Genomic DNA, 17,243 nt, shown 5'->3' on the forward strand with positions numbered 1-17,243 from the left:
GGCAACACCGCTTTTTGTATTTGGAAACTCTCCCATCTGGAGACGAAAAGTCTGGGTTTGTTCTTTGATCTTGTGGGCTTTAACCCTGGAATAGTACCTAAAAAAATCTATGTTTAATGGTACCTATACGTCCCATAGACGTACACATAAAAAAAAAGTTACTATACCCTCTATAAATGATTTAATTTTTTTCCATACTCTTCTCGCTGCATTTTAGACACTTTTTATTGTTAATGAATATAATTAAAATAACATTTTTCCGTAAACTCATACATTTTAAACATTTATAAACTAGGTTGCATAGAAAGAGTCATAATATATATGCAAATACGAGTAGGTAACTCGAACAGCAAGAAAATAATAAACAAATAAAGATTATACTTAGGTATAAGACAATCCCTTTAACTAGGAAATGGATGTAAAAGTATTAATGAAGAATACATGAACTAAAATTTACTCTCTATCACTAACAAACAGTCATTTAGACTAGCCACAATAACTAGAAAAAACTTCATGAATAAAAATGTTCACTCCTCCTTCCACATCCAGAACAGTAAATAGTTACAAACAAATCAGTCTTTAAATTATCATTTTTTACAAATGTGGCAAACGATGAAAGAATGCTCGCCACAGATAGGCTTTTTGCAGTTACAGCAGATCATTTTACTCATCCTTCTCTTTTTATACGAGCAGTAAGTACAGTACTGCCTCTTTCCAGATTTCGCTGCAGGTTGAACCACAACAGGTGGATCCACAACGCCAAGGCAATTTTGTATGCTGCTTCTTAGAGTGTGAGGCATATGTGGCTGTTTCATTCGTTCCTTCATCCATGGAAACGTTAGTTGATTTGCCAATTTGATGAGGAACTGAAATCTCGACAAAGGCTTTGCGTCGTCATCTTTTTTCTTTTTCTTGTAAAAGTTGAGCACATATATTATGTAAGAGTTGTAGCATGCAATATTGAGCATGTTGTAGAACTGGTTCATTGGCCACCTTCTTGTTTTTCGTATGCAAGAAGTATTCGTGACACACTGGTCAAAGGCATCAACTGCTCCCTTTGTTTGATTATAACACAGAATTACCTCAGGCTTCATACTGTTTTCATTTATTGCATCGTCGTCATGCATTGTGGAAATAAGAGTGACCAGTTTGTTAACACGTGGAGTAAATGAAACTGCTGTCAGATCCTCATGAAAAAGAAAGAGCGATGACTGAGGAGGTCGTGAAAGATAACTGGGGTCCACAAACTCCTTAGGAAACTCAGGTTTATTTTTCTTCGTCGTCCCAATCATTGTGAGGCCTCTTTCTGCCATTTTCTTAGCTAACTGGATGCTGGAAAACCAATTATCCATTGTAACATTACGACTTGAATTTTGGATGATGTCTGTTAGCTTTTCAACAAAGTAATCTGCTGCAGGCGTGCCTGAAGGTGTAGTTCCTTTACCAAGGTACGGGATCGCATTTACCATGTAATTCGTTCCTTGGTCGCAAAGCATCACAATTTTTATCCCATACTTTGCTGGTTTGTTTGGGATGTACATTTTGAACCCGACTCGTCCTCGGAATGGCACTAGTTGCTCATCAATTGTCATGTAGGCACTTGGTTCATAATTTGATATGCATTGCTCAATCAGCATGTTCCATATATCCCGTACGGGTGCAAACTTATCAGTTATCTTCCTTTCCTCACGAGTTTCTCGAGAATCAAAGCGAAGAGTGTTGAGCAAGAAGTGATGTCTCTGCACAGAAAATGATGCATGATATTTTTCGCCGCATTCCTTTGTGTCATGTAATGTTTGTAACTTCATATGGTTGTCTTTCTTGGCCCCTGCGAGAATTGTCACACCGAGGAGTGCTCTCAGTTCAGCCAATGAAACGTCCTTCAAAGCAGAAGCATTCTTGTTTTTATAAGACTCCCTTTGTCTTGCAATTTCCTCATTTGTGTTGTGCAGGATCATGTCCAACATTGTTGAGGTAAAGAAGACGTTAAAACATTCAACAGGGTCAGAAACATCTACAGCTTCGTTTTTTGTTTTTCGTTTGACAAGTACAATGTTTTTAGCTGCGGCTTTTCCAGATGTGTTAGAAATGGGAACAGTTTTCCAAGCAAACCCGTTACGCCCGAACATATCGTCACATTCAGGTTTTAATCTTTTGTTTGTTGAATGGTCATCATTTCCTTCGGCTGACCTCTTCCTCTTTTCACCTGACTTTGGAGGTTGTTTTGCAGGTCCTGACTTTTGCTTGCCTTCAGCTCTTGACGAACTTGATTTAGAAACAGCTGAAGGCCGAGATGATTGTGCTGCTGATTGAATGATCGCCTCCTCGATATCTTCTTCTTCTGACGAAGGTTCATAGTCTGGGTCCAAGTCGGTATCGTCAGGATCCTCAGGAAAGGCATCTTGATCCACTTCAATTTCGTCTTCAACCTCGCTGCAATCGGATTCATCTAACTGAAGTTGCAGTTCTTGTAAAATCTCATCTTCAGTAGTGAATGTTTTGTTTGTGTTTGTGCCAGACATCTGGAACAATAAGGTAGGTACCTATGTAATCATAAACTCATCAACGGTACCAACACGCCTGGCAAACGTAGGAACACTACCTCATGAATGGTACCAACACGTCTGGCAAACGTAGAAACACTACCTCGTGAATGGCACTAATACGTCTGGCAAACGTAGGAACACTACCACATGAATGGTACCAATACGCCTGACAGGCGTAGGAAAATTTACGTTAAATGGTATCAATACGTCTCACAGGCGTACTAGGCTTTGGAAAAAACAAAACACTGATCTTGAAGTGAACTGCTCGGCAATCTGAGGAACACTGACTTGCCAAGAGAGTTTCCGTTGAAGCATACCTGGGAGGCGGGAGTAAGGTTCCCCCCCGAAACAAGATGGCCGCTGTTCTTCCACTGAACTACGTCTCTTAGACGCATAGGTACCATTCCAGGGTTAACCGCACGGGTGCAGTGTGCAAAACGTTTGGAACGACTCTCGTGTTGATTCTGTTTTAACGGTGGTACTCCTTGCATAACTTTCTACTAATACTTTCACTCACTATATTTTTTCTCATTTTTCTTTCCATGTAGGAATATGATATCTTCGATGTCTTCTGGTACAATCTGGCCGATGACGATTTCTTTGCGAAATGGGAAGCACTGAGCTCACCCTGGAACATCTACAAACAAGTGGATGAGCAATACTGCTTTCTGGAGGACGAGAAGGAAAAATTCGAGAAGCAACAGTTGGCGGACGAAATAAACCTAGCGGATAAAATAGATGGCCTTACAATGGCTGTCACTGCCATGACAGGCTACAGAGACATTGCTAAAGTAAGTGCCACTACATTTATTTGTTGGGACAGTTAAGTTGTTGTGGGTAGGGCAGTTGTTAACATATGAAGTGGGTGACGCAATGCGTTGTTCTTCAGCAGGCGACTACGACCCTCGTTACACTGTATGTAGTTTTCTTCATTTGCATATGTAACACTGGCAGTCAGTGGTGCCAACGTTTGGAGAACATTGTGAGATTTGTTTTATAAATTTATGAAATAATGCATGTCATAAGTCAGTTGAGGATTTGACATAAAATGCACTTTTTGTTCCTTGTTCAGAAAATCTAGGTTTTTACGTTTTAAATCAGTTTCAGGCCTATCTGAGAGGTGTACAAGAATTTTATAGTGGCTATTTTTGCCTGTTTGTCATAATTGCCTACTTCGAAGATAACTGCTTTTTCAGTGCCTAATCAAGGAAAACTACGAAAAATATGTCGATGTTTATAAATTTTAGTGCCTATTCTGTATTGTCGATGCTTTTTTGCCTGCCTATATTGTGAGGTTTTAGTGCATAGCGATCCTTCTCCTGGTTATAAGCACTTAACTTACCTTACTTTTATAATAACTATTTGACCACGGATAGTGTAAACAATATAGGAATATGAAGAGTATCATATTGGAGATGTAACAATTTTTTATGAAATATTATGATAACACTCGGTCAGTAGTAAAGTTGGGAGAATTCATTAACTGTGTAATGATGAAACATGCTTCTTCTACGCACGGGTACTTTATTTCAAAAATAAAATATAATACAGGCAAATTGTTGGGTTGGCTCGAGCCCCACTGGCCCATATAACTTGGCGCCGCTGCTGTCCGTGCTTTGATTAATATTCTATTACACGAAGGTATTTGATCAAATCACATTCAAGAACTCTGAGGAGTGTACGAAATACCGAATCAGAGGACGGTTAGCATATCGCCGACTAAATGCTGCTTTGTCGTATCTCCACCTTTGTCTGTTCGTACATTTTAATGTCCTCACATTCCGAAGCTACGTAGGCTATCTGATTGTCAGGTGACGTAATTTATCAACAATAACAAAATGTGTATGCAAATATTGTTGTATATTCCAAATTCACATAAACTCAAAATGTAATCAGCTTTCCCGTGAAGTTAGGCTGTAAAATAGTATTCAGCCGGGGATAATACGATCACATTTTTGCTGCAGATTCTGAGAAATATTCATTTTTGCCCATTGCAAAGTACTTTGCAAGGTATTGTTAAATATATTTAGCCTAAACTAATAGTAAATACGCCTGTGTGTGCAAACGTGACAGGGATTTCTTCCAGGTGGACCACTAGCGACTGCAGTGTTTCCAACCACACCAAAGTTTCCCTGCTTCCAATTTCAACATGCAACCCGCAAATATTGTCTAACATTATTTATAAATTTAAGTGAGCCATACTGGCACATCAGCAATCTCTGGACATAGAAATGTTTCAGGGATGTCAGATATCTTTGGAGAAGTGTACAGTTACTTGGAGGTAACCCTGCATCGCACGGTAGTAATAATAAACGTCCAATTGATCAGAATCATTCAGTGTACCGTTTCTAATATGTAGCCAACCTTCCTATCTTTACTCTTGATTGCTATAATTGTTTTAATTTCCAAATGGCCCGAACGGTTTGGGTCTAATTACAACCAAATTGAGAAAAAGCTTCCGGTTCCTTTCGTGGAAATACGAACCGGAGATGTCCAATTTATTTTGTAATCTGACTTGGTGAATCAACACAATAGCAGGGAAACACGTGGAAAGAGATAGAAGAGAATGGTCGAGAGAAAAAAAAATGGAAGAGAAAGGGAGGTGATTAGCAATCTCAATTCATCCATTTGGGCTCCCTGTAGACAAATCGTTAGCTATCTTGCTCTTGGAGCGAGATGTCCTGGGTTCGATCTCGAAAGCCAGAAAACTGCGCCGATTGAATTCAATGCGCTGACCACGTGTCACTCAACGAAAACCCGCTTGGCTGGCCCTGGGCAGTAGTGACTCAAGAGGGTTCGACCAATAAACGCGTGAGGGGGGAAGCGTGTGTATGGAGGGGAAAACGCAGCTGCAGCACCAACCGTTTGCAGCAGCGAGTACTACTTTGTTCTGCACACTCGCTTTCTCCCCTTCTCTACCGTTATGCGTGACTTTGCTGCACAGATATCCGTGTAGCCGTAGGATATTTTTTTTTACTTTCGACAGTTTTGGATTTTAGACTAATTTCTTCTTTACATTCATGTTATAACGTCAGTATTCTCTGTCCTGAATATTTTTTTAAAGAAAATAAACTGCCTACCCCTGGTTTAATAGCAAGGATCAAAGTATCGATTCGACTTTCAAATTAATTCATCTAGGGGAAATACTTAATGAGCCACTCTCGTGGTTTAGATTTTAAGTATTCTCTAAGGCGCAACCTCTGTTTCAGCATAGTTTCATTCGCGTTCGGGAAGGCTGCTTTATAGCCAATAAAAAGTTTCGAGGTTAAAATTCTGACTCCCATAGCTTCCCATCAGAGACGGATCAAATAACGAAACCGAAAGAGCGTCTCAAGTGAAATAGCCACGCGAAAAAGCTTATGGTTCACGGGAGATATTTTAGGTGAAGTTATGTGAAGATTGTGACCGTTTTGGTAGTTAGTGCCGATACTCGAGAACTTTTTAATTTTCATCTTTGTTGCTCTCCCTCCCATCTCATTCATACATTGTTCAATTTTTTCTTTCATATTTCATCGGGAGAGACAAACACGTCTTATCCAGAATTCTAAAATTATAATTCTACTGGGCTGCAAAGCTAACCTCTTACCTTCCAACAATTTCCACCTTCGTGGCGGAGTGATTAGCACGGTGAGCAACAACGCCACAGGACCCGGGTTCAAATCCTGGCCTGGGCGTTCTTTGGGTCCATTCATCAGTTTCATCATATTCCTTATCCTCAATGGGTGTAAGGGGTGACCCTTTCAGATAAAAAAAAGTGCTCCCCTGTGCTTAGCACCACGCCATGAAGGCGTATAGGGGGTGTAGGGGTAACGCCTCATACTTTCTTGATCCGGTCGTGAGTATGGGTGATGTGATCAGCATCACGCCCTGACCGCCTTTATCCCCCAGGGTTTTCCCCAGGTACCCTTTCAGAGAGCACCCAAATGTCAACCTCACTTCCACGTAGCACGCCCTGTACTGCATCATTTGTGTTTGTCCTTTCATCTATTTAATCTGATCACCACCCATCCTTATCTTCGGGATTTGCCAAAAGTGGCAGAAAAGTGGCGCAAAATAATATAAATCAATTTCCAAAACGTAGATTTTGAAAAGTGGTACTCCACTATATCCCAAATTGAAAGTGTCCAGTTTTTGTTACGATAAAGCGACATACCCAACAGCATATCCGTTAACGCCGTTACGTGAGGGTTGAATTTCAGACGAGGGAAGAATTTTTGTCGAAACCACGAGGAGTGTCGCCAGAAACTTTTGTAGGGGGTGGTCAGGCCATTCATCAACCTTGAAGAGTAGATACTAATAGCAAGAAAAGCAATTTTCATGGATGTGATTATTGTTACACAATAGTAAATATTATAGTCTAATAAAAACAAACCAATTTTATTCCAAATTCATAATGATAACAATTATTATTATATCCTTGGAGAGACTTCTCAACTCGCTTCAACAGGTGAGTGAATATCTAGCATAACTGTTTTCACGATCTGTTACTACATTTCACACAGTTAATGTACTGAAATTATAGTTATTCTGTTTTGTTATTATCTTTTACATACCTCGTTCAAGAGAATGCTCAAAATTCTAGTTATAAAGTTTATATTGTTTGATGTCTCACATAGAACTCTAATTTTGGGAATTTTGAAAACTGTAGAACCAATCATTTAATATATGGATTACACTCATTTTTATCGATATAAGGTAGTTTTTTCTTCGGTTATTCCGTTCGAGTACAAAGTAATTGAACTGTACTCATGTTGCTAACAAACATAATAATCTTTCTGCTATTTTGTAACTTGGAATACACGATTTCCATTTCTAGGGGATTCGACGGACCGGATCGAACCACCCCTACCGACGCACCTGTTCGAAACCCACTTTAAAGATGAACAGAGACCTGCACAAGACCTGGAGCAGACCCGTTCGCGAAACATCGCTCCTAAAATGCCATGCAACCTGCGCAACACCCTCGCTTGAGCACTTTGCATGATCATCTGCCCAGATCGTTCCTGGCAGGCATTGTAGACCCGCAGTCTTACGATACCTAGTAGGTCTCAGTTCGTTCTTTCAACCAACTGCAGGCCCTTCCCTCTGCATGACGTTGTTGCTTCGAGTAGGAACTCCACCGGTCGCACACCTGTCTGCAGTGTTGCCAACTGCAATAGATTTGCACTACTTAGAAAGGGAGCTCAAAGCCACATCGCCAATGAAATGAGATTTAAGAATGTTGCTTGCTACTTTTGCACCCACACACATTGAAATAGGTTTTCCGTGGTATAGGCTCCATAAGAATATGTCGTAAACAACCAATAATCCAGGGCAGTACTGGAACATGTCACGTTCGACGCCGAGGTCGCGAGTAGAGCAACACACTATTCTACTGCGAACACCAGAGCCGTAGCCAGACAGGGTCCTGGGTGACCCACATTCACCATGGGGATAGGCGTGGAATCCTACAGAGCCCGCATAGGACTTTTCAATGCTTCTAAATGGAAGAAAATCACAGGAAACGGGGCTGGTAACGGGCAATGGCTTGCCCAATGTGTTTTGTGTTTCGGAGTTCTTCGCATGCTGCTCATCATCGGAGGAATAGAGCAACACCCGGGTCCAGACTATGAGAAGATGACTATCGAGAATCTGTATAGGTTGCTGAAGGAAGGTCAGGAACAGTTATCGTCCCAAGTGAACGAGATAAATAAGAACGTGCTGTGTTTCCGGGAAGAACTGTCGTCTCTCAAGAAGGACGTGAAGGCCATTAAGCAAGAAATGGACTTCTTAAAAGAAGAGAACGCCAGGTTAAATGATCAAGTATCCTACCTTGAGTCCCAATCTAAAAGGAACAACCTCGTTTTTTACAACGTCCAGGAGGAAGAACGGGATACATGGGAGAGGACTGAGGAAATACTATGCCAAGTGATAGAAAAGAATACAGGCATCGCGCTAGGAGGAAATTCGTTCGAGAGGGTCCATCGCTTTGGCTCAAGAAGAGGCTGCCGTCCTATTGTAGCCAAGTTTCTCTCGTTCAAAGACAGGACGAAAATACTGATGAAATCTAAAAGTTTCAAACAGTGCGGTGTAGCGGTTTCGGAGCATTACTCTGATCGTGTGCGTCAGATTAGGAACGAGCTAAAACCTCATCTCGAAGAAGCCAGGAAGTGCGGTGACCGTGCGTTCCTTCGTTACGATCATCTCGTTGTTAACGGTGTGCGTTATTCCTTGCAACAGTGCGAAGAATATGCAAGATCGCGTTCCGTTGAAAGAAATATGGCAACGCAGGAAATTCCTGGAAATGCATCTGTGAATGAGAATACTAGTGTCGAACGTGAATCACGAGTGTCTGCTGCTACCCCCACCCCCACCCCACGTCACCCCCGGCTATCGAACTCCGATGATTCCAGGATGCAGCTGAGGAACCGAAACAAGTGAGTCCTGTGGAGTGGGAGATCGGGACAAAGGGGAGGTAAGAATCCGTCGAGCAGTGACCTAGCATTAGAAACTATCACCATATTTCATAGCAATGTTCAAGGGTTGACATCAAAAGCGTCAGAGATAGATATATTTTTCGAGGAACAAAAAGAAAACAACAATGAAATTACTATTTTTTGTTGCACTGAACACTGGTTAGTGAAAGATGAAACAAAGTTTAATTATATTGATAATTTATGTATTGCATCTAGTTACAGTAGGCAAAATATAATAAGAGGCGGGTCTTTAATTTTCACTCAGAATGAACTTAAAAGTAACGTAGTTGAAATAAAACAAGCTGTTGAGTTCTCTGTAGAACAAGACTTCGAATGCGCAGCAATTGAAATAGCTATTTACAACTTATGCGTAATATCAATATATAGAACGCCTAGTGGAAATATCGATGTCTTCTTAAATAAGTTAACATTATTACTAAATCTCGTAACAAAAAGGTCCAAAATGAATATTGTTGTTTGTGGAGATTTTAACATTGATGTAGCTAAAGATACAGCAGAAAAAAATAGTTTTCTGGATGTAATGAACTCTTTTGGTCTGTTTCATTCAATTACAACTCCAACTAGAATTACCAAAAAAACAAAAAGTACAATAGACAATATTTTTACCAATATAAACGTTAATAAATATTCAGTAGAAACTTGCATAGGTTTTTCTGACCATGATTCTCAGCTTATTAAGGTAAACGTAATAGAAGACAAGCGAAATCATAAACCACGCGCAAATTTCAGATTTGTCAGACCCACAAACAATGATGAGAACATTTAAAAATTCAGAAACGCGCTTAAATCAGAAACATGGGATTTTATAAACAATATGGCTGTACATGTAAACGAGAAATTCGAAAAATTTCTTGATACTGTAAGATACCATTTTAATAAATGTTTTCCCTTAAAAAAAGCACGACTTCACAACAAAAACAATTGCCTATGGATAACCAAGGAAATTAAAAATCTTAGCAAATTAAAGCGATCATTGCATAAACAGAGTAAATATGCAAACAGCCCTACCCTTAATGATCATTACAAACAGTTCAACAAAAATTACAAGAAAACATTAAAACATTGCAAACGATAAAAAGTTGAATAATTCAGAAAATAAAACTGCAGAACTATGGAAAATAGTTAACTCTTTCACTGCGGAATTCTCTGGCACACAATATCCCTTGGCTGCGTAATTAAATTTGAAAAAATATATTTTTTTATAAACAAATAGTTTTCACAATTACAGTGCATTATATATGAGAGAGAACTTACAAAAGTCATTCCTTGCTCTTGAAAACCATTCTGTAGTCCCTCGTGGTATGATATTTGGAAAAATTTTGAAATTTAAAAAAAGAAAAACATTTTTTTAGAAACAACAATTTTACAAACATTTTTTTAGAAACAATAATTTTACACAATTACACTGCAAAATATGTTATAGAGAACTTACAAAAGTCATTCCTTGCACTGGTAAACCATTCTGTATGTAGTCCCTGGTGGTATGATATTTTGAAAAATTTTGAAATTTTGAAAAAAACAACATCTGCTCCATGATGTTATGGACGGCGGTACAAATTCTTCAGACACTACACAATCACTGTCACCACTTGAAGTCTCATAAAAACTGTCGCTATTATGGTCATAACTTAATTCACCTTCTGATTCTGAGTGGGCAAATAACAGTTGAGTAACATCATTATCAGACAAGTGTTGACGACTTGACGAAGCCATGTTGTTTACATTCGAACATGCATTTGAAACTGACATGTCAGAGCACTCAACGCTCGTATTCTAAACGGAGGCGTAATTAGCGACATCATACGGATAAAAACAAAACTACAAGTTCAAATAATTCCAAATACTATCAACAGATGTCAGAAGGCTACTAAAAGCGACGTACTGCGGAAATGCGACACCCGCGGCGAGTGGAAGTATGAAGTCGCAATAATGCGACTTCCGCAGAGCAAGGCACCTGGCGTGCTGTGCATAAATGCGACGACCGCAGCGAAAGAGTTAATCATATTACAGGTAAAAAAACGAACACGAATCAAGATACCATATTAGAAACAGGTAATGTAATAGAGACAGATCCGCAAAAAATAGCTAATACTTTTAATAATTATTAGGTTAATGTAGCACTTAACCTGCAACGTAACATCAGTGTAACGGACACATAGAAAGAAAAGTTAAATAACGTGAAAAGATCTTTCACGCATTCTTTTTGTATGACCCCTACTACAGACGAAGAAATTTCCAACATAATTCGAAATATGAAAAACAAAAAGTCAACACGGCTAGATTCAATGCCGATTAACGTGATCAAAGAGGTTTGCACGTACATTAACGAGCCTTTGGCTAACTTAATTAACGAGTGTATGGAAAATGGCAGCTTCCCAGATTGTCTAAAAATATCAAAAGTAACACCCTTGTATAAGAAAGGAAATAAAACAAAAATTGAAAACTACAGACCAATTTCCTTATTGTCAATATTTTCAAAAATTTTCGAAAAATTAATCTATAATAGGATAATAAAGTATGCAGAAGATAAAAAGATACTCATAAAGCAACAAAATGGGTTTGTGAAATCGAAAACAACAAAAAATGCCATTTTTGATGTGATTGATAATATTCTTTCCGCCATAAACAAAACGTATTCTGTTGTTGCAATTTTTTGTGATTTATCAAAAGCGTTTGACTGTGTGAATCATCACTTGCTACTAGAGAAATTAAAATACTACGGAATCCGCGGTCTATCAAACAAATTAATAGAATCCTATTTATCGAATAGAAAACAGAGCGTTGCAATAAATAGCTTATCCAATAATGGGACGCAAACAACATATTACTCCGAATTGAAAGATGTGGTTATTGGTATTGCCGTTATCATCCCCCCCCCCTCCGTCTGAAGTTTGGTAAACTACTTTGTAAAATTTGTTTGCAGTGACGAGTGAAAATGTAGACTGCAGATATTATTTTACTCAAAACTTGATAAAGGTTAAATTCACAGAATACAAAGAACAGATAGGCGTAAAATGATTTCATTTAATTTACGAGCCGAAGTCAAAGTAGCAGGTAGTAATTAGAATATTTTCTCTCGGCTTCAGCTATGAATGGGAAGATATTGAAAATATATTATAAGTATTTGAACAATATTTCTAGATTTTCTGTGTCCTATATTAACTTAATGATTAGGCTAGACACACATATAATTTACTTTCATATAATACTATTAAACCTTTGAAAATGGACTTGGTTTATGAAGCCCTCCCTCATAACCCATGAGCCCCCCCCCCCATCCCGCCAATCAATTCTGGCTACGGGCCCGCAGAGACGCAACCACGAATTTTCTTTTGGAGGGGCAAGTACCTGGATAAACATGCCAACAACAATAACAATAATAGTGATAAAGTAACATCAAAGGCATTATTATTGTCATAAATCATGCAAAAAGGGGGTGAATAGAAGTCGGTTCTAACGCATTTGTGTTGAAACAAAGGATTGGAAATATTTTTTTTCAACACCTTAATTTCACATTAGCTAATAATGGAAAACGAGCACACAAACTGTTTCTGAAAGAAAGAAAGTGCATGATAAATGCATTCCAAATCTTCATATGGCATGTAAAATTTTCATGTAAAATATTTTCTTTTCACATATGAAACATGAATTTGAATATGAATTTAAAATTTTGGGTGCGTCAGCACTAAGGCTATTTTGCACCCGTCACAATATACGGGGTCCAGCCCCTTATCGTTACACATAACAACTCTAACGTTGAAGAACTAAAATCATAAAATATTAAAATCTTTTGACTTTCGTTAAAAGCTGAGGCTGTAAAATAGCACTCAGCACAAATAAGGACAAAACACAGGACAACACAAACAAAATTATACTGGCCATGGGACCAATCGCCAGAGCCTCGTTAGTGTGCAGTCCAGGGTGTACTACGTGGAAGACATATGAAACATGGAGCGACGTAAAATAAGAAAATACATATGCAACATGTTAACACGAAATTGTGTGTTCAAAGTTTCTTTAATGCATATTTAAATACATTACATAATCAATTAATCAATCTCATAACAAACCAACATTGATATCAATGTTGGCATTGGGCCGCCATGGCATTCTCTGTTTTAAAACGTTTTTCATTTAGATCGTTCGGCTCCCAAGGCCGACCTCAGCTACCCCCTAGCTACGGCATTGAACTTGATGAGACTGTATAATATACTTTATTATATTTCTACTTTCATAAAATTTGAAATCAAGGGGTTGCAATTGCCCCTCCGTTCCCCTCTGCAGGTGCCCTTTGCCGTCTGGAAGGAATAATACAAGAAATATATGAAAACTAATTCCATCTTGAGTATCCTTTAGCCTAGTTTTTCTTGTACTTTAATGTTTGCCCCCTTGCCCAACCCCGCTAGACTTCATTTTCGTCGAAAGTTAATGAGCAATGCCCCCTGCCCCCTGTGGTTGCGCCTCTGCGTGCCTGGTTAAGACACCATGTAATGAAAAACAATTAGTTTTCGATGAGGAGTTTTTTGTTTGCCTGATCATTCATTTAAATAAATGAAGCTGTAATATTGCGTGCATTTCCTGGCAATAAGATAAAAACTGCTTACAATGAACTGAAATCGCTAAGTATATACTGTAAATTCTCCTTAAAGTAGAGAGCTACTCCTAGGACTTCGTAGGATTTTGGAGCTACGTAAGTAGGCAACACTGGCTCCAGCTGTCCACGTGGTGAAGAAACGCCTGGAGCGACACGCTGCCGGAGGGCTGTTTCCTTCCAGCAGGTCTTGCAGGCGCTTGGGTCTTGTTGAATGCCCAGTTACCTTGTTAGCGCAGAGCGCCTTGAAGACGAGGAACCCGGGTAAAGACGCAAGTCGACTCGTTGCCGTGGGCAGGCGAGCAGGTAAACCTGTTCTCGCGGGGAAGAAGCACGGGTAGGCAAAAGCTAGACTTTGCAGTACTCTGAAGATGAAGGTCTACTATTCACCAGCCTATCAGAGCATAGCATGAACTTGACGCAAACTTCACCCGTGGTAGAGACGTGAGGTTACGAATGAATGAATTGATTTACAATTGTATTTTACTTTGAGTTTCTGTCAGTTTTGGATAATTATGAAACGAGGATCAATGGCCATGAGATGAAATGAAAGAAGAGGCAATCACACACACACATTGACAGGACACGACATAAACACAACAGAGGATTACACTGGCCGTGGATCCGATAACGGCCCGTTTCGCCTTATTGCGTCCCCCTCAATACAATTTCGCGTGTTTTATGTGACACAAACTTTCTAAGGCGAAACGGACATCCCATTATCCTTATCCTGTTTCGCTTTACACACAAACAAAATTCCCACGAGGGAATATTATCGACATGAAGGATACATCACGGAAAGATCTTCCTTGTACTTCCCAGGTAGTCCAAGTTCCTGAACCTTCGTCCAGATGCATTACGCGAAGTGGAAAATACACCCTGTGACACCTAACCTAACCTAACCTAACCTAACCCATTATGAAATGTCTTGTGTGTAAGGCGAAAAAGGATAAGGCGAAATGGGATGTCCCGTTTCGCCTTAGGAAGTTCGTGTCACATAAATCATTTGAAATTGTATTGGGGAGGTGAAAACGCATTAAGGCGAAACGGGAGGACACGGTGGATCCAGATCAGAGCTTCGTTAGCCTGCGAAATACAGTCCAGCTTTCACTACGTGGAAGTGAGGTTGGCATTTGGGTGTCTTTCAAATAGATCACTACCTACATCACGTAAGGTTACGAGAAAGGAGTTTTTTCCGATATAGCATATCAACTTATAATATGGCTATATTTAGAAACGGTAGACTGAACGATTAGGGTCAATTGAACGTTTGTTACTAATTGAAATATTTCATTAACCCAAATCATTTGGTGAAAATTTGCGTCGTAGTAAAATATCGATTCTTTCGTAACACCTGACTGAACTCAATAAGTCTTGACTGCACCGCCTTTAAATAGCCTCACAGAGAAAATACGACCTGATTTCATTGACATCTGGTCTTTTGAAAGAGCTGGTCTTCAAAGCTTTATTGACTGAGAGATTGGCATCAGTCTCATTGAGATGCGACGAACCTCGATCTCTTTATGACGCTGCGAATTCTTCCTCTCCAACATTGAGAGCGTCTCGTGGGCAATGAAAAGAGGTGGCGGAACAACATAAAGCCTACGGCATGAATTGAATTGAAAGAAAACCATCGTGGAATGTTTTTCTTGCGGGTTCCATGAAATAAATAGCTAGGAAGCAGGAATATAATAAAAAATTCCCCGTATGTGAATGTCGCACTAAGGTAAAAAGCCCCGGTGCGTTTTTCACAAAACCAATATGGAAATCGCAACTTTGGGTGTGTTTGTGGCATGATTCATCAACTATGTCTACTCCTACATGAACCATAAGGGAGCTTATACAACAACAAGTTGATCTCACAAACTTTACTTCAGTGGTTTCTCGTTTTAATATGTTTATGTCGCTTTTCTCTCCGCATATGGCAGTAGTGACGATGAGTGTGAATGATGATAGCTGAAACTGATAAATAGACACCTACAAAGTGATTCTCATACCCACGCGAGGACCCGGAAATGGAACCGTCGATACGTTCAGTTGCCGAACCTTAACTTCACGGCTGGATCAGTGGCCGAGTTAGAGATGTCCAGAATATATCCAGCATAAACCAATTGCAAGTCCCCTGGATATCCATATGTTCGTTCACGAGACACCCAATGAGTGTCTACTGGATCTATTTTGGATAGAGTTCGTATCCCGGTCACTTATTTACACATATCTTGAAGAATTAACCCAGTGTTAGGTTAGGCGTGATTTCAAAAACTTTATGATTTTGTTAACTCATTAAGTTTACGTTTTCTTTAGTTTATGCAAGATTTGATGCAGTTAGTGATTCCATATTTCTGTTATGGTACGTTTGTTTGATTGAGTGATTGATTAGTATCGTTTATTTTACTTAGCTTTTCTGCCACTTTTGGCTAATTCCGAAGATGAGGATGAGTGATATGATGAAACAGATGAAGGGACACACTCAGGCAGGGATTCAAACCTGAGGCTCCGTAACACACTGTGATATCCACTCTGCCACGGTGGTCGGCAAGAGATGAAGACCGGACGGTATTTGCAACTCAAGATAAGACCTTCCTGTTTCACGTATACCGGCACGTGGCAACGCTCGTTTCGTCTTGATACTATCGATAAAATAAAATGAAGAAAAAATTAAAATGGTAATATCAGTACAGAAATAACCAAATTCTAATTTCAGGCCCACGAGATTGCCATGGAGGCCAAGCGAACATGGAAGACGATGAGAGAGTGTCAGGAGACGGGCAACATGTTGAACCAGAGGCAGAAGCTGTTCGAGATGACGGTCACGCCTTTCGAGAATCTTAATCGACTCATAAAGGAATTCGAGCCGTACCGGAACCTGTGGAAAACAACTTCAGGTAATGGCTTCATTGTAGGGTGCGAAATCATCGTCTTGTGGTGGTGGTGGAAAAGGGGGTGGGGGAGATCTTAATATATGTCTGTGTGTGTGTGTGTGTGTGTGTGTGTGTGTGTATGTAAATTATTATACACCTACACGTTTTACAAATTACAAAATAGTTGAAATGGTTCTTTTAGTTTTTTGATAAGTGTTTGCTTTTTCCTTACATTATTGCTTTACTTTTTTGTTTATATAATATATATATATTGTGTACATATTGTTATTGGTAATGATCTGTTAATGGTCTCTTGGATACACACACACACACACACACACACACACACACACACACACACACACACACACACACACACATATATATATATATATATATATATATATATATATATATATATATATATATATATATAGCAGAGGCGTCTGCGTCAATTGTGGGAAAAAAATGATTACAAGTAATCATTCTTTTTCCACAATTGACGCCTGCACCGCCTGCGCTCAGCAGACGCCTCTGATAGATCTGATAGATTATCCGTAGTAAAATATATTTGAAGTAAAATAATTGCTTATCTTAGACGTTATAAGAAAAATCATACGTATTAAGATAAAAAAAACAACAGTTTGTTACTTTTATTGTTAATAACAGATAATAAATCTCAGTTAGTTCTTATTCGAAATGAATAATGAAGTAAAAAAATGCGTTAAATCGAAAAAAATGGGGAGTGAGAAACAGGATCAGTATGCTG

At 39.2% G+C, this 17,243-nt stretch overlaps 1 protein-coding gene across 1 annotated transcript in view; it reads left to right on the plus strand.

The window, feature by feature from the left end:
- Window positions 1–17,243, plus strand: part of LOC145994472 (dynein axonemal heavy chain 1-like) — a 1,132,367-nt gene that overhangs the window by 107,665 nt on the left and 1,007,459 nt on the right. The window contains exons 12-13 of the mRNA XM_083130607.1: window positions 3,095–3,337; window positions 16,318–16,498. Coding sequence (XP_082986733.1) covers window positions 3,095–3,337; window positions 16,318–16,498 — 424 coding nt within the window. The remainder of the gene's footprint in view (window positions 1–3,094; window positions 3,338–16,317; window positions 16,499–17,243) is intronic.

The sequence above is a fragment of the Lepisma saccharinum genome, chromosome 10 (assembly GCF_977018435.1).
Source record: "Lepisma saccharinum chromosome 10, izLepSacc3.1, whole genome shotgun sequence".
NCBI classification, from domain to species: domain Eukaryota; kingdom Metazoa; phylum Arthropoda; class Insecta; order Zygentoma; family Lepismatidae; genus Lepisma; species Lepisma saccharinum.